The sequence below is a fragment of the Cetorhinus maximus genome, chromosome 25, assembly GCF_964194155.1.
Source record: "Cetorhinus maximus chromosome 25, sCetMax3.hap1.1, whole genome shotgun sequence".
Lineage (NCBI taxonomy): Eukaryota > Metazoa > Chordata > Chondrichthyes > Lamniformes > Cetorhinidae > Cetorhinus > Cetorhinus maximus.
This window is the reverse complement of record NC_135903.1, coordinates 5,756,249-5,782,434: the sequence shown is the minus strand read 5'-3', so window position 1 is coordinate 5,782,434 and position 26,186 is coordinate 5,756,249. Positions and strand designations below refer to the sequence as shown.

Below are 26,186 nucleotides of genomic sequence, written 5' to 3'. Positions count from 1 at the left end.
AGAGATTTTTCTCCTGGGTTGTTCATAGCAGTCTTAATCATTAATTACTTCCAGACACTCCTGGAGGATTGGGAACCCTATCTGTGCTGAGTTAGCTGACCTTAGATATGTAACGAGGGGACACTACAAATGGCCTCAGTGCTTCCAGGCTAGGAAAAAAGAATTAGACAAGGCTCCTGCTCGTAATCACTATCCAATGACCCCTATTGGAATTTATGTATATGGTAACATGAGCGAGGACAGAATCAGGTGGCGTTGTGATGCTCCCTGTCGTCAGAAACTTACGATACTGATATTCTGCTCTCGTTCAAGAAGAGTGACCACTGGGGACCAGAAAGTGGCTGACATTGTGGAACCTTATCCCAGCAATCGTCTACGCTTTCAGGAGAGGAACAACACTGTAGGAATAAAAAGCCAACAGAACACCAAAATGGTGACCCTTAACTAGCTGGAAAGTGGATCAGAAGCGATTATCACATAAAACATTGCAGAAAGCAGGAGAAATAGGAAACTAGGGATAGGATGAAATGTACAGATGCCATTCCTAAACCATTGGGATAAATGGGACAAAATTGGACAGCTCTTTCAAAGTGATAGCATAGATATAACAAATGGCCTCCTTCTGTGCTCTTCACACACCATGTGGTTAAGAGCTGGGATGCGCTGCCTAGGCATGTGGTGGAGGCAGGTTCAGTCGAGGCAATCCAGAGGGAATTAGACCGTTATCTGAAAAGGAAGAATGTGCAGGGTTACGGGTAGAAGGCGGGAGAATGGTACTAGGTGAATTGCTCATTTGGAGAGCTGGCACAGTCACAATGGGCTGAATGGTCTCCTGTGCTGTCACAATTCTGTAAGGTTCTCTGATTCTAAAAATAGCAACAAAGATTGAGTCCCTGAAATACACAATTCAAGGCCGAAAGACAGAAAATGAGGGAGGGGTCAGTCAGGAGCAGTGATAACCAGTGCCCAAAATGGAGAGCAGGAGTGAGTGGCAGCCAGAAAAACATCAATATAGGAGTGCAACAGCGAGTTATTCAGAAAAGTATGCAGAGAAAGGAGATTGGCAATTGGGACAGTCATAGCAGAAGAGGAATGGAGAGCAAATCAGCCATTGCAAGACACAATCAGAACAAATCAGCATACAAACAAAAGATACAGTGAGTGTGCAACAAAGCAATTAATTGATAAGTTCCAACAAGATGGTGAGAGATCAGGATACATTTTTATTTTTGTTTTACATTTTTGTGTTGCAAGTTTGCATCGATTGAGAATTTTCAGCTGGATCACAGTGTGAGAGAAGATAAATATTTGGGAGTTATTCTGAGTTCAGGGTAAAAACAAGCTGTTTACTCATCAGACCAGTATTTGTGCCTTATATAGGTTTGTGTCAGCTTGGCTCTACTTGTAACATGCCCATCCTTAGTCAGAGAATCGTGGATTGTCAACCCTGCACCAGCAACACATTGAATCTGGACTATCACTGCAGTGCAATACTGAGAGTATACTGCATTGTTAGATGTAAGATGTTAGATCAAGAGGAGTCTACCTGTTCAGGTGGATGCTAAAGGTTCGAAGGGGAGCAGAGGTTTCTCTCAGAGTCCCTGGTCAAAACTCCTCCCTCACCCAGTACCAGAGGGACCTGGTTAATTGCCTCTTTATATCACATCTGTTTCGTGGACATTGTTGCATCAAATCTGCTTTTGCATAAATAACAAACACTGAATTGTCATTTGGTAGTACAGAACTTGAGTACTGCTAGAAAAAAAGAGACATGTCGAAGCTTTTCATCTTGCACTCATCAGGACACTTAGCAAGAATACCAATATAAGGGGAAAATGACAATTTATACTGTATGAGAATAGAGTGCTGATTGGTTGACAAGTGGACTCTAATTGGCAGAGGTGTTGTAATGGAGAATACACCAGTGATGGTGACTGACAGTTAACTGCCAAGCATTGTTTGAAATTTAAACCAGGCATCTTGACCCTGATTGGTCAAGGCATTGCCCTGACCGCTTGACCAATCAGAGTCCACTTGCCAACCAACCAGCACTCTCTTCTCATACAGTATAAATTGTTGTTTTCCTCTTAGATTGATATTCTTGCGAAGTGTCCTGATGAGTGCAAGATGAAAAGCTTCGACATGTCTCTTTTTCCAACAATACTCAAGCACTTCATTCCAAAACAGATTCATCGTGTGAAGTATTTTTAGATATGATGAGATTCTTAAAAATGCCTTTACTTCTCAGTCAATCAATAGGTACAAAGTACGACACTCAACCATACAAACCAGGAATCCTAGAATGATATAGCACAGGAAGCCATTTGGCCCATTGTGCCTGTGCTGGCTCTTTGGTAGTCCAGCTACCCAATTAGTCCCACTTAACCTGCTCTTTCCCATAACCTTGTAATTATTTTTTTCCCTACAAGTATTGATCCAGTTCCCTTTTGAAAATTACCATTGAACTGCTCCCATCAGTCTTTCCAGAAATGCATTTCAGATCACAACAATCCACTGTTTCCTCATTTCACCTCTGGATCTTTTACCAATCATCTTAACTGATTCCTAGAACTCACTGCCTAGGAGGCTGGTGGACAATGAATGATCTCAAAAGGAAATGGGATGGGTACTTGAGGGAAATAAACTTGCAGGGCTATGGGGATAGAATGGGGGAGTAGGATTGACTGTATTTCTCTACAGAGAGCCAGCATGGACTCGAGGGGCCGAATAAACTTTTGATCCATATTGACTCTATGACTAAATCTGTGTACCCTAGTTACTGATTCTTCTGCCACTGGAAAGTAGTTTCTCCTAATTAGCCTAATTAAACCATTCATGCTTTTGAACACCTCTATCAAATTTCTTCTTAGCCTTATTTGTTTTAATGAGAACCACCCCAGCTTCTCCACATAATTGAATTATTTCATTTGTGAGACCATATCTACAAAAGTCCCAGGTTCAATCCCTGGCCTGTAGTAATTTAAATTGACCTAATCTGAGGTGATATGGGGCAATGCAATTGGCCTCAGAGTCCCTGTATTCTCCTTAATTCCCTTCCCACACCTAGTGGCGTATGAGGCAGACAAAGCACCGTGCTTATGTCTGTTTCCATGACTAGTTTGTTCCTGGAACAGGTCGCTAGCCTGTCACCAGAGGCTATGGCTTGAGGGGCGTCACTCAGCATCAAGCATGGCTGACCAGGAGAGTCTCTTACTCTTGATTTACAGGTTGACAATTAAGCTGTTTGGCCACATTATGAATGCACATTCCATGGCTGTCAAGTCCTGGAGTTGCACTCGAACCTGGAGCTTCTGGCTCAGAAGCAGGGATGCGACACACTGCACCACAAGATCTCTCTGTCCCTGTATTAGGAGTCAGGAAAAAAAATCAGGGAGAACCTCTAAATCTGATAGATGTTCATGATATACTAGATTAATATGCACAACATTACATCTGAAGCCTGGATTCAAAATTGTTTCTGGCTGATTGGATGAAAGGTTTTCTCTAGCTGTTAGTTTAACTGCCTTTAAGTAAAATTATTTGGTTGGTTTCAACTCTGTTCTGAGTGGACACAGTACAAAATGGTATACAAATAAGCAATATTGTTCACAAAATCACAAGATTTGAACAATCCAAGCGCAGTAGGGAGCAACTTTGCAAATTTGGTATTAAATTGGGACAGAGGGATTTTATCATGCCTGTAGCACAAAGGTACCTGATGGAAGAGTGCTTAACACTGACACTGGGTCAGAAAAGTATTCTATTGCCCAGCACTAACATCCCTCACCACAGCTGTGGATAGTGAGCAGCACTCACCACTCGTCATGTCACTGCAACTAAGTTTTATATGTCCAACAAGACATAGGTCTACAGAAGACTGTGACCCTCAGGTGGCCTATAAGCAACACTATTGTCAACCAAGGCTCAGTTGGTAGCTCTCTCACTTCTGAAGCACCAGGTTGTGGGCTAAGGTTCCACTCCAGGACTCTCCAGTGCAGTACTGAGGGAGTTCCGCATTGTTTGAAGTGTCGTTTTCTGGATGAGGTGTTAAACCAAGGCCCTCTCAGATGGATGTCAAGTTCACAAGGCTGAGGAGTTGTAGGGTTGGAGGAGGCTAGAGAGGTAAGGTGAGCAGGGGGTGTGGGGTAAGGTTATGGAGGGATTTGAAAAGGAGGATGAGCATCCTCGAAGGGGAGCAGGGAGAGTTACCCCTGGTGTTTGGCCAATATTTATCCTCAATCAATATCACAGAAACAGATTAGCTATGTCACAGAAACAGATTATCTAATTATTATTACATTACTGCTTGTGGGATCTTGCTGTGCACAAGTTAGCTGCATTTCCCACATTACAACAGTGACTCCATTCCAAAAGTATTTATTTGTAATGTTTATGGGTTGAATATTGATGTGCAATATTACCAACAATCCACTAACACTTCATTGCTTTGCCCATTATTGCAACAAAGGGTTTAATCAATTTGTTTTAAACGTGCTATACAGGAATTTCATACAAATGCAGTAATATTCACATTGTCATTTCAAGCCTTTAATGTTTTATTGGCAGTAACTTTCCCTTTCTTTATTTGCCGTCAGTCTGGATTTTGAGCTGGTCAGTCCAGTTTCATTCAAAAATCTCAGACATAAACCAAACACCAAGCAAAAAAAAATGAAAGCATATTTTCCGCTTCTGTGTTTCATCCTCTGGTGGCATCACTTATTGAGGTTAAGGGTTTCAAAGCAAACATTAGGATTTAAGCCATAAGCTGTCACAGCCCTATTCAACATTTTTTCTGGTTCTGACTTTGAAAACTGTGACAGCTCTTCCCCGTTGTATTAAAACACTCTTAATCTGTAAGTAGCTCAGTGGATGCTCAGTGATTCAGTGGGTTCGATCTACTCTGTTTCTTGTTCCTTCACAAACAAAGAAATTCCCTACAACACCTTCTCTGAATAAACTTAAACTCATCCCAAACTCTGCTGGCTGCTTGCTACCTCACAGCAAGACTCATTCACCAGCTCACTATTCCTGAATGCCTTGATTTTAAAATGCTCATCCTCCTTTTCAAATCCCTCCATAACCTTACCCCACACCCCCTGCCCACCTTACCTCTGTAGCCTCCTCCAACCCTACAACTTTTCAGAACTCTGTGTTCCTCCAATTCCAGTTTCTTGTTCACCCCCCACATCCTTCACTCCACCATTGGGGGCCTTGTCTTCAGTCGCCTAGGCCATGAGCTCTGGAATTCCCTTCTTAAAGCTCTCCACCTCTCTACTCCACTCTCTTCTTTTAAGATCCTCCTTAAAACCTGCCTCATTGACCAAAGTTTTGATCGCCGGTCCTAACGTCTCCTTCTTTGGTCCATTGTTATTATTTTTTGCCTGATTAGGCTTCTGTGAAGTGCTTTGGGATGTGTTACTACAATAATGGCACTATACAAATGTACACAAATATATATACAGTATCTGCACAATGATTCTCTATATACTGTTGGTCTTCTCTCGGTTCTCCTTCATCCAGGCTGTGCTCAGGAATCTGGGGATTCACAGGCACCAATTCTTGGCGTACACGCCTCGCTCAGTGTATTATTCCATACACAGCTATTCAAATCAACATACTCCAGTTAGTTTTCTTTATGGACATTACCAGAAAGCGATGAATACTTTCTTTATCATACTAGCATTTTCAGAGAGTTAAAAATAGAATTAAGCAGGGTTAGAAATGAGTGAAAAGGCTGTAATTTACTCTTGGGGTTCTGATGGCATCAGAAACCATGATAGCAGTTTTTAAGTCGTTTATGGATGTTGCCTCAACCCAGAGATTAAATTACAGCCTTCTACTGTCTACCATCTGTGTTTTCTTAAAAACAATATACACTGCACCCTCAGTTAAATGAAGATTATGTTAATGATTCTTAAAGCAGCATTGCCGCCAGTAAATGTGCCCAGCTAATCTCTTCCTGTGTTTGTCTATACGATGCACTGATGGCCATATCTTCAGTCATCTAGGCCCCATAATCTGCAATTTTCTCCCTAAGCCCTGTTGCCTCTCCACCTGACTCTTCACAAGCCATCACTTTTGGCCCAGGTTTTGCTCACCCATCTTTTTTTGGGCTGGAGTTCATTTTTGCCTGAGTTCACCGCTGTGAAAGGCTTGGAAGGCTGTTCTACATTAAAGGTGCTGGAAGATGCTGAGGATGTAATTTCCATGAGAAAACACCATTGTATAACTTGCACACAGCCAGGTCCCACAAATAACAGTGAGGTACACAACCAGATAAGCTGTTTTAATGATGTTTGGTGAGGAATAAGTACTGGCCAGGAAACCCTCCCGTGTTCTCCTTGGAATAGTTCCACAGGATCTTTTGCATCCACCTGAGAGGACAGATATAACCTTGGCTTAATGTCTCACCTGAGTGACGGCACATCCAACAGTGCAGTGCTCCCTCAGTGCTGCACTGAATTGTCAGCCTGGATTATGTGCTCAAGTCTTTGGAGTGGGGCTAGACTCAGAAGTGAACGAGCCAAGGCTGACATCTATCAAACTGTTCATCACAAAGAAAGTTCTTTCTTCCTGTTTCTGGTCTCACCTTGGCAACTAACCCAAGTGATCTGATTGAATTCGGGAGCTCTCTGTATGGTGATTCACAAGTAGACACCTAACATTTTTTGGACAAACTGGTATAGCATTCTAGAAAGTGGCACTCAAGTAAGAAATTGGTTGTGATTGTGGCCCTTAATGTATAGTTAGTGATAGTGATGTGTAGTTTACGACATAATCCAAGCCTCTCGACTGTTTGCACTGAGTTAACACAGGTATAAAATAGTGGTCAAAGTAATATCATATAAAGGTGTTAATCGTTCTTCCACTGGTATCTTTAACAGCAACTTCTAAGCTCAGACTTATGTTGTGCCTAAAGAATCAAAAATTTCCTTATTTATATTCATTTGCACAGATTTCAACTGGTGAGATGGGAAAGTGTCATGCAGTCCTCTGTCCATCTGAGGGCACTGCAAAAAAAGATAAAAAATTAGGTGAAATCTTCCAGACCTTTGCTTGAGCAATATTTTCCTCACAGAATTATGGAACGTACTTGACAAAAGTACGTGTTGCCAACTGAAGTCAGCTTCAGATCTGCAGTTCATTGTCAACTTGAATTGTGAACTCTTAATAGGAACGTATCTTCTTGCACATTTTTAGTGGTGTGAATTGTACAAACTGAGGGCAAGCTGCATAAATAGGAATTGTATGAGGTCAGTACAAATAAATGCTGGTTTCTTGTAGTCTGTTTTGCTTTTTCTGATCTCAGATATCATTCTCAATGCTCCCCCAGATCTTGACAGTGAAGTTGCCCGAGGTCTCCAAACCACCCAAAGAAAGATTAAGGCATTTCAGAAAAAATATAATCACAGATAACACCAGCAGTGATTCAAAACTGTGAGGATGCTGCTGAGTTGCACAAGACTGTTTTAACACAGACAGACTAAGTTGTAGACTGGAATGGCCTGTGTGGATAGTTGGAACGATCAAGGTGCTTAGCGCCTGTGGACAACATTTCAGTGCTTGGCTTTAGCCAAAACAGACTCAGAAAAAGTTCAGCTAAATTTTTGGGTGCTGAGTTTTCTTCCTTATTTGGCCCTACCCTGAAGGTGTTGGGTTACAATTTCATGTAGCACAAACTAAAGTTAACATTGTTCTCAGAGAGATATCGTACACTTTAATCTGAAATACCCGTCTCAAATCAAATACAGGTACCAGAAGATAAATCTCAGAGAAACAGCTCCTCCAAATGGCTGTCTGGGGTAATAAAAGACTGATAAAGTACCGAATCCTATAGGCCAGGAGGTCCCAGCTCTGATCAGTGGTCTCAACTGAGTGAGTTGCTCTGAGTGATCGTTGGGCAGGGTTGCCAACCCTCCCAGATTGTCCTGGAGTCTCCAGGAGTTAACGATGCATCCTAAATACGTTAATCATCTGTCTTACTATTTTTATCATAAACTGACCTTTCCTCAGATTTAGTGGTTTTGATTCAAAACTATGTTGAAATTAGTGTGTGAGACACTGATTTGAGCTGAACTAGATCAGTGTGTGTGTTGTCTCTGATTCACGTTAAGCTTGATATTATTCTGGGATAGCCAAACTAGACATCCCATTATAAGATTTTGCTGTCATATCAAATTGGATGTTTTAAGCTTGATCTAGTGGGTGTCTGACCTCTCATCCACGCAATGCTGGATTCAATGTGTGTCATCTTTGATTTGCATTACACAGGATTTAGTGTGTGACATATCCCAAGATAGATTTGGTGTGTTATCTAGGCTGATACTCCAGTATAGTACAGAGAGAATGCTGCACTGTCAGAGGTGCTGTCTTTTGGATGAGGTGTTAAATTGAGACCCTCAGGTGGATGCAAAAAAAATCTCATGGCACTATTTCCAGGAAGAGCAGGTGAATTAATTATCCCTGAACCAATATCATAAGAAGCAGATTACTTGGCCATGGTCACACTGCTGTTAATGAGAACTTGCTGTGCACAAATTGGCTGCCTCGTTCCTCACATTACAACAATGTCTACACTTCCAAAGTAAGTTCATTGCCTGTAAAGTGATGGTGAAAGGTGCTATATAAATGCAAGTCTTTCTTTTCTGACAGACACCGAGATAGATTTGGAGCGTTATCTCTGACGTAACTGACAGATTTGGTATGCCACCTCTGACAGACACTGAGATAGATTTGGTATTATCTCCATAATAGCTCACGGAGTCTAAAGGGTTAAGAAACAATCTATGTTCTAAGGCGCCTTGCAACATTATTATTAAGTTGCCCGTGGAGTGGGAGTAGGGTTTGCTGATGGGAAGGGTGTGTTGGCTATGGACGTGACGTTTTGGTCGGAGAGGTTGTTAGTGTCTTTTTGATTTCTTGGACCACAGTCCTTCGCCTATAGGGACTGAAGAGTTAACCTTAACTACCCGTGTGTGACTGTCAGCTGACTGAGTGTGTCAGACATTGATCTTAGCTCAGCCTGAGCGTTGCTGGGACTTCCTAAAAAAAACAAGGAAAGGTAGGTGCAGAAAGGGAAATCTGTTGGGGGGTGACCAGTGAATAATTTTACCCTCTCGTTATTAAATGCGGACGCCAAGCACTGAAAATGTCGCAAGATCTGCAGGGGCGAGTGGCGTTGTCATTGTTAAGGTGTACGGGAATCCGCCCAAATGCGGCTCTGCAGGGCCCGGCTGCTCTTTAACATTGTCACTGTCTCTTTTTGCCCGAGTTTTTCTGCTGGTTTCGTCGCAACTTTTGTCCCCCTCACCCCCTCACCCAATAGCATCTGGGCTGAAGAACAGGAGTTGAACCATTTTGTGATCTCACCGGCGTTTGAGGCCGGTGAAACTGCACAAAGCGGCTACAAACTGACACTTGATCCGTTACTGTAACCATTTAATAGTGATACAGTCACACTTCCGGTCGGGGTGCAGAGCAGAGCCATCTGCCAGTCTTGGTTCATTGAGTAACGCTCTCACCCCCTGAATCAGAGGGTTGTGGGTTCAAGCCCACTCCGGAAACTAGAGCACAAAATCTAGACTGACACTCCCAGTGCAGTGCTGAGAGAGTGCTGCAGTGCCAGCGATGCTGGCTTTCAGAGGCCACTTTAAACCTAGGCCCTGTCTGTCGCCTTAGGTGTATGTAAAGGATCCCTTGGCATTGTAGGGAAAGCGCAAGAGAAGAGTTCTTCCCGTTCCCTAATAGATATTAGTCACATTACTGTTTGAAAGAAAAATACTATAAATGTAAAATACTATAAATATAATCTGAAATAAAAACAGAAAATGCTGGAAATACTCAGCAGGTCTGGCAGCATCTGTGGAGAGAGAAACAGAATTAACGCTTCAGTCAGTTTGTGGGAGGTCTGATGTCTGCTGATGGCTGACAGGTCTCCTGATATTACACCAGTGACTACATTTCAAAAGTTCATTGGTTGCAAAATGCTTTTGGACATCTTGAGATTGTGAAAGGTGCTACAGAAATACAAATTAGTTGTTTCTGTCAATCTGTCAACCACTGAGCTTAAAGTGAGTGGGTGTCTGTCTGGGTCAGTTTCTAGGCACTGTCTTTTAAAGAGACTGGGTCATTCCATTTACAGTATTTTTCTTAAGGGGTTTTTAATTAAAAGGGACCCATTTCCAAATATCGGTGCAATTTGCAATAATGCCTTTGCCTGTGCTGTGGTAGAGTTCCACATGTATCTTCTCATTACCCACCCCACCAAATGGCCATTCTCCATGCATGAGCCTTGATGGTAAGTGTCAGCAGGCTATACAACTGCAGAAGGCAACACATCCAAGCTGGATCCTGTCTGTGTTCACGTTTTCATGGGATTGTTGGATAAGAATCAGGAGCAAGAAGGTGACTCCATTTTTTTTCTCTCGTCCTTAAGTCTGGGGCACTGAGGCCAATTATAACACCATTCCTGATGCCTTGGCTGACTCGGCTATACCAGGCATCAAAGCAAAGAGCTTCTGGACTGAATATTTTAGTACTGCCCCCACATTAGCCGATTGGGAAAGCTAACAGTTCTCTGCCTCTGAATTAATAAAAGTAAATGGTGAATTTATTTTAATATTCATTCTTGGTGTGTGGGTGCCACTGACAAAGTTGACATTTATTGGCCATCTCTAATTGCCCCTGAGAAGGTGGTGGTGAGCCGCTCTGCCTTGAACCGCTGCAGTCCATGTGATGTAGTTTCACCCACAGTGCTGTCAGGGAGTTCCAGGATTTTGACCCAGCGTCAGTGGAGGAACAGTGATATCGTTCCAAATCGGAATGGTGTCTGAGGTGGAGGAGTGGGCAGGCGTTTGAGCCTTTATGATCTATAAATAGTGTATAAGTATGTAATACTGAGTGTAGTGTGATGTTCTCTCTCCTGCAGAATGGCTGCCAACACCATCTGTGCTCCCTCTTCCTGTGACTGCTTTGTTGCTCTCCCACCTGCCACTGAGAGAAAAGAGGTGATTTTTGGGAAGAACTCGGACAGACCACGGGATGAGGTTCAGGAAGTGGTTTACTTTCCTGCAACTGTGCATGCACCAGGCTCTAAGGTGGAGGTAAGAGACTGACCATCGCATTTGAATGTGTAAGGTTGTCCACCTTGGCAGGAAGAATTGAAAACAGAACATTATGTAGACAGAGAGAGACTGTGGAATGCTGAAGTACAGAGGGATCTGGGTGTCCTTGTAAATGAGTACATTGGCATGCCGATACAGCAAGTAATTAGGAAGCTAAATGGGATGTTGGGACTTATTGCAAGAGGAATGGTGCATAAAAGCAGGAAGTCTTGCTACAATTGTACTGGGCATTGGTGAGACTGCATTTGGAATACTGTGAACAGATTTAGTCTCCTTTACTTAAGGAAGGATATGCTTGCTTTAGAAACAGTTCAGAGAAGATTCGCTAGGCTAATTCCTGGGATGAAGGTGTTTTCTTATGAGGGAAAATTGAGCAGGTTGGGCCTATGCTCAATGAAGTTGAGAAGAACGAGAACTGATCTTATTGAAACATATGGGATTCGGAGGGGATTTGACAGGGTGGATGCTGAGAGATTCATTGATTCTTGGCTGTTATTTCCAGCTGAGGTAGATGGCAGCAAACTTTGAAGCAGAGACCTTAATAATCCCCCCTCGTATTGGGGAATCTAGAACTAATGACACAGTTTAAAGAAAAAGTATCTCCAATTTAAGACAGATATGCGGAGGAACTTCTTTTCCCAGAGGGTCGTTAGTCTTTGGAGTTCTCTTCCACAGAGAGTAGTGGAGGCTGGGCGTGTCTTTGAATATATTCAGGGCTGAGTTGGACAGATTTTTGAATGACAAGGGAGTTAAAGGCTATGGGGGACAGGCAAGAAAGTGGCATTAAGGCCACAATCAGATCAGCTGTGATCTTATTGAATGGCGGAGCAGGCTCGAGGGGCTGAATGGCCTACTCTGCTCCTTTTTCTTGTGATCTTACGAACTGAAGCTTCAGTTCTACAGTTCTCTGGTACACCTGGAATCTGACCAATAGTTTACTGATTATGAATGAAAACAAAATGCTGGAAACACTCCGCTCATGCAGCCTCTGTGGAGAGAGGAAGATAGGGTTACTGTTTCAGCTGGTGAGGGAGACAAAAGTAAATTAAAAAGAACAATGGGTTTTTGGAGCCTTGTCGATGCCAGTTTCCAAAGTTGCAGGGCTGTGAGCTCAGGGTGAGAATTCAAGAGTTTTGTCCAAATTTATTGCCTGGAATCGCAATTGGCTTGAAAGCCTTGAGAGAAGATGCTTGGGTGGGAGGTGTGTAATTGGGCGGGGTGTGCATGTAAATTGGCAGTTTCTACCATAATTTTGGCAGTACAAATATAAATAAATTCAAGAGACAAATGTATTTTGGAGCAAAGTATAATCTGAACGCAAACAAATAATCTTGAGGTAGATTTGTTGAGTCTACTGGCTTTTCTATGTTGCTAAAAATGATTTTAGAGTCAATTTCAAAACATGTCATCATCTGGTATCTGGTTACGCAGAATCTCTCAATATTTTCTGATACAGACTGATCTGATCTCACTCTGGAAGGTGGCATGAGCTATATTACTGCATCAATATTGCTGAAGAAAGAGACATGCTGCTGAGGCTTTTCGTCTTGTGCTCATCGGGACAGAATCGCAAGAATACCAAATCTCAAAGGAAGCAACAATTTATACCGCATGAGAAGAGGGTGCTGATTGGTTGACATGTGGATTCTGATTGGTAGAGGCGTTGCCATAGAGAATTTATGTCCAGGCATTGTTCTTTTTAAAATCAAACATAAGCATTGGGAACAATCAGTCCCTGATGTATTCTCTGTGGCAACACCTCAACCAATCAGAGCTGACTGGCCAACCAATCAGCACCTTTTTCTCATGCAGCATAAATTGTTCCTTCCTTGGAAATTAGTATTGTTGCGTTTGTCCTGTGGAGTGCAAGAGGAAAAGCTTTGACAGGATGTCTCTATTTTTCAGAAATAATAGTGATATTTGTGCAACCTTTCAATTTTGTTATACTAGAGCTTACATGCTATGGATATTCAGGGTTCTTCTGCAAACATTTTTTTTGTGAAGATATTTCATTGGCATGAAAAATATTAGTGCTAGAGCAAAGGCAAGTCTTCCAGTTTCAGCATCTAGTACAGCCAATCTTATTCTGGGCTTGAGTTAAACCCAGGATGATGAAGTTCAATATATTATGTCCTTGCCCATTACACCAGCCAGTTTCTAGGATAATTTGGTTTTATTAAGGTCTCCACTTCAAATTTTGCTACTAGCTACCTCAGGTGGAAATAACTTGAAAATAACAATGGCCAAAATTCAATGAGTTTTCCCACCTGTGCTCCATGACTAAGTTGGAAAGTCTGTGGAGTCCACACTAAAACCCAGGTTCAAATTTCCTGCAGAAATAGCCCTGCTTATCCATGGAAGGGTGGATAAGTGTGTGCGTTGAATGTTATTTTCTTTACCAATGCAACTGAATTACATGAGGGACTTCTAATCATCCATGTTGTGGTGTGGATGCCTTCCTTCTTAAACTATTTGATACAACAATCATGTAAACTTACAAAATACTGCAGTGAATATATAGTTCTGTGCAGCAGGTAAACAAACACCAGATCAGGAATTGGCCATTTAGCCCCTAAAACTTGTTTGTTCTGTCATTCAGTTAGGTCATGGCTGATCTTATATTGGTTCCATTCACTTGTCTTGGTTCCATTTCCTTATCTAACAAGTGTATCAATGAAATTTTCAATTAAGAGCATAAGAAATAGGAACAGGAGTAGACCATTCGGCCCCTCAAGCCTGCTCCGCCATTCAAAATGATTATGGCTGATCATCACGTGTTTCGATTTCCACATTCCCATCTAACCTCGATAACCTTTGATTCCCTTGACTAACAAGAATCTATCTACTCTGCTTTAAAAATATTCAATGACCCCACCTCCACCACCTTCTGAGGCAGAGAGTTCCAAAGTCACACAACCCTCTGAGAGAAAAAAATTCTCTTCATCTGTCTTAAAAAGATGAACCTTAATTTTGAAATAGTGCTCCCTAGTTCTGGACTCACCCACAAGAGGAAACGTCCATCTTGCCAAGGCTGTTCAGGATCCTGTATATTTCATTCAAATCACCCCTCACTCTTCTAAACACCAGTGGAAACAAGTCCAGTCTGTCCAGCCTTTGCTCATAAGACAACCCACTCATTCCAGGTATCAATCTAGTAAACCTCCTTTGAACCACCTCCAATGCATTTACATTCTTCATTAAATAAGGAGACCAAAACTGCACACAGTATTCGAGGTGTGGTCTCACCAATGTCCTGTATAACTGAAGCATGACATCCTTACTTTTATGTTCAATTCCTCTCATAATAAAGGATAGCATTCCATTAGCCTTCTTGATTACTTGCTGTACCTGCATAATAACTTTTTGTGATTCGTGTACTAGAACATCTAGATCCCTCTGCACCTCAGAATTATGCAGCTGCTCTCCATTTAAGTAATACCCTGCTTTTTTGTTCTTCTTGCCATAGTGAACAACTTCACATTTCCCCATATTAAGCTCAATTTGCCCACTCACTCAACCTATCTATATCCATCTGCAACCTCATGTCCTCTTCGCAACATACTTTCCTACCCATCTTTGTGTCATCTGCAAATTTAGCTACCAGGCCTTCACTCCCCTCATCTAAGTCACTGATGTAAATCATAAAAAGTTGAGGCCCCAGTACAGACCCCTGTGGAATTCCACTCGTCACATCCTGCCAATCAGAAAAAGACCCATTTATGCATACTCTCTGCTTTCTGCCACCCTCAGCCTCTACTTTTTGGAGGAGAGTTCCAGAATTTTACTACCCTTTGTGTGAAGTGCTCCCTGACATCGCCCTGAATGGCCTATGCCACCTTGTTCTGGATTGTTCCACCTACCCGGTTAAAATTTTTTAGTTATATTAATTACCTCAATTAGATCATTCCTTAATCTTCAATTACCATGGTACACTGTTTGGTCAGTGGATTGGCTTGTTGCAATTCAAATGAGTACATCACTCGAGTGCCCATTTTGGAAGAACTGTCTATATTTGAAATAGATCATATTTTAATTTTTTTTAAATTAAACAGTGCACATACATTGAAATCGAGCAGATTGTAAAAACGCATGCAGTGATTCTGAGCCGGCCAGCCTGGTTATGGGGAGCAGAAATGGGAGCCAACAATCATGGTGTTTGCATTGGCAATGAGGGCGTGTGGACCAAAGAGCCTATCAGTGAGAAGGAAGCGCTGCTCGGAATGGACCTTGTCAGGTAGAAGCTCCTTCCTATTTTGTACAGCTTGGCACTCAAGTCTTAAATTGTAATTAAGATGCAGATCTATTGTAACAAAAAAGCTTCATACCGGTGTAATAAACTGTATGCTAATGCCAATATTAATTTATATGAACTTCAGGAGCTTGGCATGACGGATTTAACTTTGAGAACCACTTTTGAATTCAACTGAAATTCCATCACTGATGGTTTTTGAGCTCAGCCACTTGACAGAGTGATCCTTGACGGTGGGAGGTTCCATCTTGGAATCACTGACACCATTTTGGTTTGATATTTATCCTTTTCTTACTGGAAACAACGTATGCTTAGAAATAACAACTGGGAATTTTCTGTGGGGGTTGGAGAATGCAGGCAACTTTGGCAAGTCAATGTTGTCTATCCCTTTTTGTGCTGGGGGCATTAAGAGTCAACGGTGTAGTGGAGGTTAAGAAGACATATTGGGAAAGTTGGCAATAAGAATATAAGAGCATTGAAGTTCTGCTAGAACTGCATAAAACACTAGTTAGGTTACAGCTAGAGTACTGTGCGTAGTTTCGGTCACAACACTACAGGAAGAATGTGGTTGCACTAGAGAGGGTACAGGGGCGATTTACAAGGATGGTCCCAGGAATGGAATTTTTGTCATGAGGAAAGATTGGATAGGCTGAGGTTGCTTTCTTTGCAACAGAGGAGGTTAAGGGAGATTTAGTTTAGGTGCATAAAATTGCAGGAGTGAGGTAGAATGGTTAGTAAGGACTTATTTCTCTTAGTAAAGTGGTCAATAACCTGGGGCATAGGGGAGACACTTTTTTTTACCCAGAGGTTTGAGGGTTTGGAACTCACTGCTTGAAAGTGTTGTAAAAGTAAAAACCCTCATTGCATTTTAAAACATACTTGGATATGCACTTGAAGTGCTGACCCTGCAGGGCTATGGACCAAGAACTGGAAAGTGGGAGTAGGCTGGATAACTTTTTTTTGTGGCATTGACATGATGGGCCAAATGGCTATTTTCTATACTGTAAATTTTCTACATTTCTAAGTTTTCTATGAATGGGTAGAGGGTGGCAGGTGACCTTCCTGAACCAATTAAGTTTTTACAACCAATTCGGTTGCTTGATAATTGATTTTTTTTTTCTGGTGCTAGCCACAATGACCAATTTTATTTAATTCAATTGCTCAGCTTCCATGCTAAGATACGGACTCGTGAATCATTGGTTACTAGTCCAGTTTCATAAACTAAATATTGCATAATGTGAAAATCCTGTGTTACTTTACTGTGACATCAAACCATTTAAAATAAATTAGTTAGCACCTCATTAAAATAGACAGAGGAAAGCACTTTGGGACATTCTGATGTTGTGAAAGGAGCTGTATCAATGCCACAGAATCACAGAATTGTTATGATGCAGAAGGAGGCCATTTGGCCCATCATGTATGCACTGACTCTCTGAACGAGCATTATGACTCAGTGTCATTCTCCTGTCGTTTCCCCTTAAGCCTGCACATTGTTCCTATTTAAAGAGTCATCTAATGCCTCGATTGAAGTTGCCTCCACCACACTTCCAGGCTGTGTATTCTAGACCTAAACCACTCACTGTGTGAAAATATTTTTTCTAGCATTGCATTTGCTTCTTTTCCAAATTGCTTTAAATCTGTGTCCTCTCATTCTCGATCCCTTGATGAGGAGGAACAGTTTCTCCCTACCTACTCCATCCAGCCCCCTCATGATTTTGAACACCTTTGTCAAATCTCCTCTTAGCCTTCTTCTCTCCAAGGAGAACAGTCCCAACTTCTCCAATCTATCTTCATAACCAAAGTTTCTCATCCCTGGAACCATTTTTGTAAGCCTCTTCTGCACTTTCTCCAGTGCGTTCACATCCTTCTTAAAGTGTGGTATCCAGAACTGTACACAATACTCCAGCTGAGATCTAACTAGTGTCCTATACAAGTTCAGCATAACCTCCTCGCTCTTGTACTCTAGGATATTGTATGCTTTATTACCTGCTCTCTCCACCTGTCCTGCCATCTTTAATGACTTACAAGAAGTTGTTAAGCATTCGTCGACTAATATTGCCAGTAGTAATTTCTGTATTCCTTTATTGAAAGGAATATCAACTTGAAGATAAGAGTGGCTAAATCTATCAAATTTTGTTTGTAAATACAGAAAAATAACATAAGGCAGATTAAAATGCATGACTGGACTGTTCATATGTGATGTTAAAATGAACCTGATGCACATGCCTCTGTGTTTTCTTTCACCCTGAAGAAGTTTGTCTAACACTTTTTCTTGCTGTTGTTATGCATGGTATAGATTGTAGCCTCTCCCTCTTTTATGTCCGTTATCCTATTTCCCATTCCTCCCTTAGGCTTGGACTGGAGAGAGGTTCCACTGCCAAGGAGGCTCTAGATGTTATTACCTCTCTTTTGGAGAAATATGGCCAGGGTGGGAACTGCAAGGAAGCTCCAGAAGCATTCAGCTACCATAACACATTTCTGATTGTGGACAGAAAAGAGGCTTGGGTACTGGAGACATCTGGGAAACACTGGGCAGCTCAGCAAATTACAGGTCAACAATGGAAAAAGATTGCAAAGCATGTTGCACTTAATCTATGTTTTCTCTGTATTGTAGTGAAATAGACAGAGGAAAGCACTTTGGGACATTCTGATGTTGTGAAAGGAGCTGTATCAATGCCAGTTTTTCACAGAATCACAGAATTGTTATGGTGCAGAAGGAGGCCATTTGGCCCATCATGTATGCACTGACTCTCCGAATGAGCATTATGACTCTGTGCCATTCTCCTGTCATTTCCCCTTAAGCCTGCACTTTGTTCCTATTCAAAGAATCGTCTAATGCCCTTTTGAATGCCTTGATTGAACCTGCCTGCACCACACTTCAGGCTGTGCATTCCAGACCCAAACCACTCGCTGTGGTCTGCGAATCCAAAATTGTGAGGACTTGTTGCACCAAAGCAAAACTCCAATATAATTAATTTTCAAAACCATTGCAGGATCATATGATATGTAAAACTCCTTTCCAGTTGCTTATCAAAAAATGTATAACATGATTCCTGCTGTTGGATAAGTGGCTGATGCATGAAGGAATAAAATAAAACTTTGGAATTCTCTGCCCGAGAGTCTGTGGAGGCTCAGTCGTTGACTACGTTCAAGACTGAGATTGATAGATTTCTACATATTAAAAACATCAAGGGATATGGGGATAGTGCAGGAAAATGGTGTTGAGGTAGACGATCAGCCATGATCTCATTGAATGGCGGAGTGGGCTCAAAGGGCTGAATGGCCTCCTCCTGCTCCTATTTCTTATGTTCTTAAGCCAACTTATTATGAAGTGGAGCATTCTATCACTTCCATTAGCTATGTGTCTTGGCCCCAGTGAAACATTATATCCTCGGTCTGGTCCCTCTACTTAAGAAGTCACAACATTCTTCACAAATTTATCATCAATAATTTCTTTACATATCTAAACTACCTAACAGGGGCTTTGACATGTTTTTGATTATAGACAGGCGAGGGGCTGGCAGGTTCTTATTGATTTGGCCCAATACCAAGTCTTTCAGCTCAGGTTTCTTCTGAATTTGTTTCTAAGCCTCTGTAGAATCTCAACATGCCTGTAGATCGTGTATTAGAAGAGCCATTTCTGTTATTTAACTTCTGACCTAAGGTATCACCATGTTCGACTACCATGTGGTAAAACTGGTACTGTAGTATAAAGGTTTCACATAAATTGAGTTTGGTTTGCATATCCTGTCCAACTTGTAGCAGTTGGGAACTACCATGGCAGTTCTTCATGATTACATCTCCTATCTACTTAAATCATTTACGTAGACATACAAATTTGTATGTGATTCTTGTGTACTTAACTACAGTGAGATCGTCCATTTGAACCGTTATTCATGTCATGTCTACCACTAATGATATTGGGTAACAGTGTGGTGTTTGGCCAATTGTGCTTATTCTAATGTGCATCTAAAAGTCCATCACTCGGCAATTGCACGTCTGGGAGGGGAAGAGGGATGGTGGAGGTGCAATTTGACTTGGAACATGGATTCCTAAAGTCTCTATGCTTATCAAAATGCCCAATAAATTGCCTGATGGGGAGTGAGCATCTCCTCTTCCATGGTGATAGAATCAGTATAATGACTTGGCTTTATTAATTTAGATCGACCTGGCTCTCTAAAGGCTGTGCTGTTAAATACTTTGTGTGGCAGTAAATTGTGCAAGTCCCAAATCATTACCTAGTCTTTGTTGATTTTATAGATCTCAGCCAAAGGAACAATAGTATTTGTTTTAATACCCCTTGAGTTAGAGAGGAAGAAACTTGAACAGAGATCCCACTCAGAGGATAAGGAGGAGGCCTTTTAACTCCTCGAGCCTGTTCCACCATTCAGTGAGTCATGGTTGATTTTTAGTCTAACTCTATATTACTTGTCTTTGCCCCATATCCCTTTGTACCTTTGGCTAACAAAAATCTATCAATCTCAGATTTAAACTTAGCAAAAGACCTACTGTCAATTGCCATTTGCAGAAGAGAGTTCCAAACTTGTAGCACCCTCGTTTGTAGAAGTTTTTCCTAATTTCACTCGCGATAGGTCTGTGTCTTAATTTTTTAGATTATGCCTCCAAATTACTAACTTTCGATGTAGGTATGTGGACATGGGTATGGACGAGATTAGGCTAGCTGTAATGCCGCTAATGAATGAATAGCTCACTCAATGTTCGTGGTCATAAATGAAGGAATAGCCGCTTGGCTGACTAGCCAGATGGCAGTTGGTGCCTGTAGAAATGTACCCCAGCATGACTGAGCAGAGAATTGGAAGGGAAAAGTAAAATGAATTGAGCCTGAGTGATTGAAAAATGTGCACCATCACAAAGAGGACCCAGATTCTTTATACCCAATGTTCTTTACTTAACAGAAGGTGCAAAAAATATTTCCAATCAGCTGACCATCACCACAGAGATCAGCATCGAGCACCCTGACCTCCGAAACTATGCCCAGAGTCAGGGTTGGTGGAGCGGTGACGGTGAGTTCAACTTCTCCCAGATTTTCTCCCTGACAAACCCACCGGTGAGAATGGAGGCTGCAAAGGTTCGTTACTGTGGAGGCAAGGAGCTGCTTCGTAAGCAAGAAGGTGATGAAGTTTAAAATAATGTATTGTTCTTTCATACAAGAATTGTCAGAAAAGTGAGCGAATAGCTAGTCTTATGAAAACCCAGTTATGGGGGTTCCAGGTTTTTATACCACAAGAGAGGCAGAATGTGAATTTTATATCTGTGATTTTTCATGAGGCCAGGTGTGGTGGTCAGACGGCTGACAATCCTAGGCACATAGGGACAAGAGGAGGCCATTTAGTCCCTTGAGCCTATGCCATTGTTCAATTAGATTATGGTTAGCCTTGAACCCAACTTCAATTATCCACATTTGTCTCTTATCCCGATGCCTTTGGTGAACAAAAACCTATCAATCTCTGATTTAAAGTTAACAATTCTTCTAACATTAATTGCCATTTGCGGAAGAAAGGTCCAAAATTCTACCGCCCTTTGTGTGTAGAAGTGTTTCCTAATTTCACTGCTGAAAGGTCTGGCTCTAATTTTTAGACTATATTCCCTGGTCCTAGGCTCCCCAACCAGTGGAAATAGTTTCTCTCCATCTACCTTTTTTTTCCCCCCCCTTAATATCATGAAACTTTAATCAAATCACCTAAATTCCAGGGAATGGATGTGCAATCTCTTCTCATAATTTAACCCAGCCATGAACCATTTTCCTACATAACAGTGACTATACTTCAAAAGAATTTCATCAAAGTGCTTCGTGATGTCCTGAGGTTGTGAAAGGCATCATGTAAGATGTAAGTCTTCCTTTTTTTATTTCTGCTGCTTCAACTCCAAGTGGGAGGAAAAGCAACAAATGAACTACCCTCCACTTGCTCATGTTTGTCTTCTGGTTGCAGTGGCACAGTGGGCAAAGTCATTGCCTGATGTATCATTGCCTATGCAGACCAAAAGATTAATTGCTTGACTTCTTTGTCTAATCTCAATTAGGGCATGGTAATTGTCCACAAAACCTCCAGATTATATGGAGCAAAAATCGCCCATTCCGTTCCTACTTCCTTTTTTCTTTCATGGGATGTGGGCGTCACTGACAAGGCGAGCATTTGTTGCCCATCCCTAATTGCCCTTGAACTGAGTGGCTTGCTAGGCCACTTCAAAGGAAAGTTAAGAGCCAACCACATTGCTGTGGGTCTGGAGTTACATGAAGGACAGACCAGGTAAGGATGGCAGATTTCCTTCCCTAAAGGACACTAGTGAACCAGATGGGTCTTTATGATAATCAATGATAGTTTCATGGTCACTGTTACTGAGACCAGCTCTATATTCCAGATTTACGATTTATTAATTTAATTTAAATTCCACCAGCTGCCATGTCCCCAGAGCATTAGTCTGGGCCTCTGAATTACTAGTTCAGAGACATTACCACTATGCCACCATCTCTCCAAGTACTGGATTACTGTCTAGTGACTCCAGTTGGAAAATGTAAGAGTCTGCACTTTGAGTGAAGACAGGATTGCACTCAATTGTGATGATCTCCATAGTAAAACAGCCAGAATGCACCGTCTATCTAAGCTGGCACCTGAAGAGTGGTCAGTTGGATGAGGTACCAGAGAATGAGGAACCTTAGCCAACAAAAGTCAAAGCCTTGAGGAAAGGAAGGAAGATAATTAACTAAGAAAAGAAAGTGGGGAGAATTTAAATAATTTCCCTCAAGCACTGTTCCAAACTTATTTTCAATGAACATACTGCAAATTAATACATTTGCTATATAGGCAAAACCACAAGGCTGTACAGAGCCAACTCAGAGAATTCTCTAAGAAATGGAAATGAAAGGGTTTAAAAAAAAACAATGAAGGCCATAACCTATTAGGGGAGGCGGTGGCATGATGGTATTGTCACTAGATTGGTAATCCAGAGACCCGGGGCAATGCTTTGGGGAACTGTGTTCAAATCCCACCACGTCAGATGGTGGAATTTGAATTCAATAAAAATCTGGAATTAAAAGTCTAATGATGACCATGAAACCATTGTCAATTGTTGTAAAGACCCATCTGGTTCATTAGTGTCCTTTTAGGGAAGGAAATCTGCCGTCCTTACCTGGTCTACATGTGACTGCAGACCCACACCAATATGGTTGTCTCATAAATGCCCTCATGCAATGTGGGCAATGAATGCTGGCCTAGCCAGCGATGCCCACATCCCAAGACCAAATTTTTAAAAACTGTTCTTCCTTGTCTAGTAGACAGTGAACCTTTGAAGCAAATCTCTGCTGGATATTTTCTGATGTCCTGTGGGAACGTTGAAATTGTTGGGCAAAAAATAAATTAAGGTCCAATTCACTTACTATCCAGGTAGCCACAATTTTTAAGATTAATTCCATGGTATAGTTGTTTGCCCAACCTTAGTTGCCCTTGAGAAGGTGATGGAGAGTAATCTTCTTGAACCACCGCAATCCTTGTGTTGAAGATAATTCCAAAGTAGCTGGGGTTGAATTCCAGGATTTTGACTCAGTAAAGTTGTACGAATAACAATATACTTCCAAGTTGGGAAACTTGGAGATGCTAGTGTTCTCATGTCCCTGGTGTTGTCCTTCTCAGGTGGTTGAGGTCTTAGGTTTGGGAGGTGCTGTTGAAGAAGCCTTGGTGAGTTGCTGCAGAGCATATTGTAGATAAGTCACACTGTGCTGGTGGTAGAGACCATGATATGATGATAATAGAGTTCTTAACTAATTGTGGCAATTAATTAATGTGTAACAGACCCAGATATGACACAAGGAAGATTCTACAATCTGGAAGTGTTAAAGAAGCTTAGGTTATTAAATAATTTTTTCATTGCATCACAGCAGGTAGCATCCAAGCTGAGACAATCATGGACATCCTACGTGATAAGGAAAGTGGAATCTGCATGGACTCTGGGGCCTTCTGTACCACAGGCAGTATGGTGTCCATTCTACCTCAGGATGACTGTTCACCCTGCGTGCATTTCTTTACAGCGACTCCTGACCCTTCGAGGTCAGTTAACCAAAGTTGGTAAACACTCTCCGATAGCTTTTCTTTACCAGTATATTGTGCTTGTGGCAGATATTTTCTAAGGCCAGTGACTTATCGCCAACATATTAAAGTAGCTCTGAAAGGTTCTGCTAAAGGGGCAATCGGCTATTTTATCCGTTATCTGACCAGTTTGTTGCTCTATAATGTTACACCTCATGTCATCATGGCCTTGAAGTGAAAATTAAATAAAATTGTTAGTAAATTGTGTGGACAGAAATGTATCTCTAAATTTATTTCCCAGTTTGCTTAGCATATTGACTTGAGCGGATGAATTTTTATTTTATGTGTAGGAGGGAGAGAAATAATAATAAAGTTTTGTAAAACAACCTTCTAGTGTATGGGGATGGGCGGGTAGCAGAGAAAGCAGGGCTTGATTCCATTTAGTGATAACTATTGTATGGCCTCTCACTGCTCCTTTGCACTGTGCACATATGATTTTTTTTTAATGTATTTTTTTTATTCATAGATCTGTCTTCAAACCCTTTATCTTTATTGATGATGTAATGCCAGTCCCTATGGTGATTTCTCCGAGCTATGGTGACGATGATCCTGTCAGGAAACAGCCTCGGTTCCAGACCAAACGGGACCGCAGGCATGAACTGTATAAGGCACATCAACAGGCCAGAGCTACAATGGAGAGTGGACAGGTATTAATGGCATGTCTTTTAGTGATGAATAACTCCTGAGATAATGTTAACTGGACTGATGATATCTATTTCACGAGGCCTTGGTCATCCAGTGGACAATAAGATAATCTGCCCAAAGTTGATAAATATCAGCATAGCTGCTAGTCAATCAATCTGATATTGAACTATAGGAACCATAAATGGGGTGTGGATGGAGATGAAGGGAGGGATAGTGGGGGGAAAGGGGGAAAAGCAGGCATCCTCTGGAAGTATGAACTTTGCAGATTTCACTATTGAAGAAGTAGTCACGACTTCATTGGAAACTTCTGCAATCTCCAGTTGCTTTGTACTCTGTGCTTAAATAATCCAGTGTTGTATTGGTTGCATTCCCAAAATTACAGGGCTGCCTGTATTCAACAGAAATTCAATGTCCACTTAGCTACATGCCAAAAAATGCCAATGCTCCATTCTCTGTGGGATTTTTCATTGTGAGAATTATGTGGGTTGTAATTATTGCTCCATGCAATTGACGTCAGACCTGCAGTTCATTCTCAGACTTTCCACTAAGTCAATATCCATTACATTTGCTTCAGGATTGTCCTGGTCTGTCCACGAATTAAACATTAATCTCCTTGACATTGTTGTGAGTAAGCCACGAGAAGAATCATTGGGGCATTATCACGGGGGTATGATTGGGGTATTATCATAGGGGTATTATTGAAGATGGGGAAAGTGCTGTTTCACTGAGTGAGGCGGTTGGAGGTGGGAGAACATGCGCTGCATCTCTAGGAATACATTCAACCAGCGTTGGCAACCTTACATCCACTCCTTCTGATATTTCTTGTGCTTCTTTCTCACTACTTTATCAATGCCTTTAAGGTCAGTATTCCTTTAGACGTTTTGCCTTTGTTTTTGCTAAGCAATGTATACTCCAACACAGCAAAGATGCAGCGATGCAAACGAGACCCATTACGCACAGTGGCGGCAGTGTGTACCATCTACAAGATGCAATGCAGCAACTTGACAAGCCTCCTTCAACAGCACCTGCTAAACCCGCAACCTCTACCATCTAGAAGGACAAAGACAGCAGATACATGGGAACACCACCACCTGCAAGTTCAAAATCCTGGAACTCCCTTCCTAACAGCGCTGTGGATGTACCTACACTACATGGACTGCAGCAGTCCAAGAAGGCAGCTCACCACTTCCTTCTCAAGGCCAATTAGGGATGGGTAACGAATACAGGTCTTGGCAAGCGATGCTCACATCCAATGAAATAAAATAACTTCTAATCTAATGAGTCTCTTTATCTGCCTCAGTCCTTCCTCCCTTCTCCAATCCTCAAGGTTTTAAAGTCAATAGCTGGCATCACCTAAACACTGCTTTCTGGATTTACGTTGTCTGCCTTTTTCTATCCTTGGCTGTACTATCGGCCTTGACTTTTCACTTCAGTTTCTCAAGAAAGAACAAGTTGAATGGTTGGGTAAACAGAGCGGTGTGTGGTGTGATGGGGAGAAATGGCATTGAGATAAGAACATTAAAAGGGTACTTACTTAGATCCCGCTGATGTACGTCATTGTAACACATGCTTGTTTCCTTTTAGGAGCAAGGTGTAAAGTTGCACCAGACTATGCAGAACCTCGAGAGACAGGGACTGAAAGCTATCAAGAAGTTATTGACTAGTGGAGGGACTTTTGACCCAGAAGAAATGGCAGACTTGTTCTTTGACTGTGTTGACACGGAGATCAAATTTTACAAATAAACCGTCAAGTATGACACTTCTGCAAATCCCCCCTTGAGGTACTTCTCTCTCTGCTGTTTTTTTTATTCACTTAATTTACAACGTGTACTTCAAGTCCAGCTCAGGGATTGTCCTTGCAGAAGTTGTGTGCTGTAGTTGGGGTGATGGGGATTTGCTACATTTACCCTCAATACACATAAGAGAGAGAATGGGGGTGAGGGAAGGGGAAATCAGTTAGTGTAATCAAATCTGACCACCATCTACTAAGCCGTGTCAGTAGCATGCATGTATAAAAATCTAGGAGTTTCCTCCTTAGGAGCAACGTGAAAGTTTGATCTGAAAATA

At 41.7% G+C, this 26,186-nt stretch overlaps 2 protein-coding genes across 7 annotated transcripts in view; both read left to right on the top strand.

Moving 5' to 3' along the window:
* LOC144667837 (alpha-2,8-sialyltransferase 8F-like) overlaps positions 1–26,186 on the top strand; it is a 1,155,130-nt gene that overhangs the window by 1,018,844 nt on the left and 110,100 nt on the right. The window lies entirely within an intron of this gene.
* On the top strand, positions 8,989–25,888 carry LOC144667832 (secernin-2-like). 3 transcript variants are annotated; one of them, XM_078529336.1, is made up of 8 exons: positions 8,989–9,061; positions 10,928–11,102; positions 15,176–15,357; positions 17,724–17,923; positions 20,289–20,504; positions 23,270–23,435; positions 23,941–24,121; positions 25,704–25,888. In XM_078529336.1, the coding sequence occupies exons 2-8, from the start codon at positions 10,929–10,931 to the stop codon at positions 25,860–25,862; spliced, it is 1,278 nt and encodes a 425-aa protein (XP_078385462.1). In that variant the 5' UTR covers positions 8,989–9,061; position 10,928; the 3' UTR covers positions 25,863–25,888. The 3 variants fall into 3 exon arrangements, with proteins under 3 accessions (XP_078385462.1, XP_078385463.1, XP_078385464.1); XM_078529337.1 differs by lacking the exon at positions 8,989–9,061 and adding an exon at positions 10,384–10,404; XM_078529338.1 differs by lacking the exon at positions 8,989–9,061 and having other exon boundaries at positions 20,289–20,396.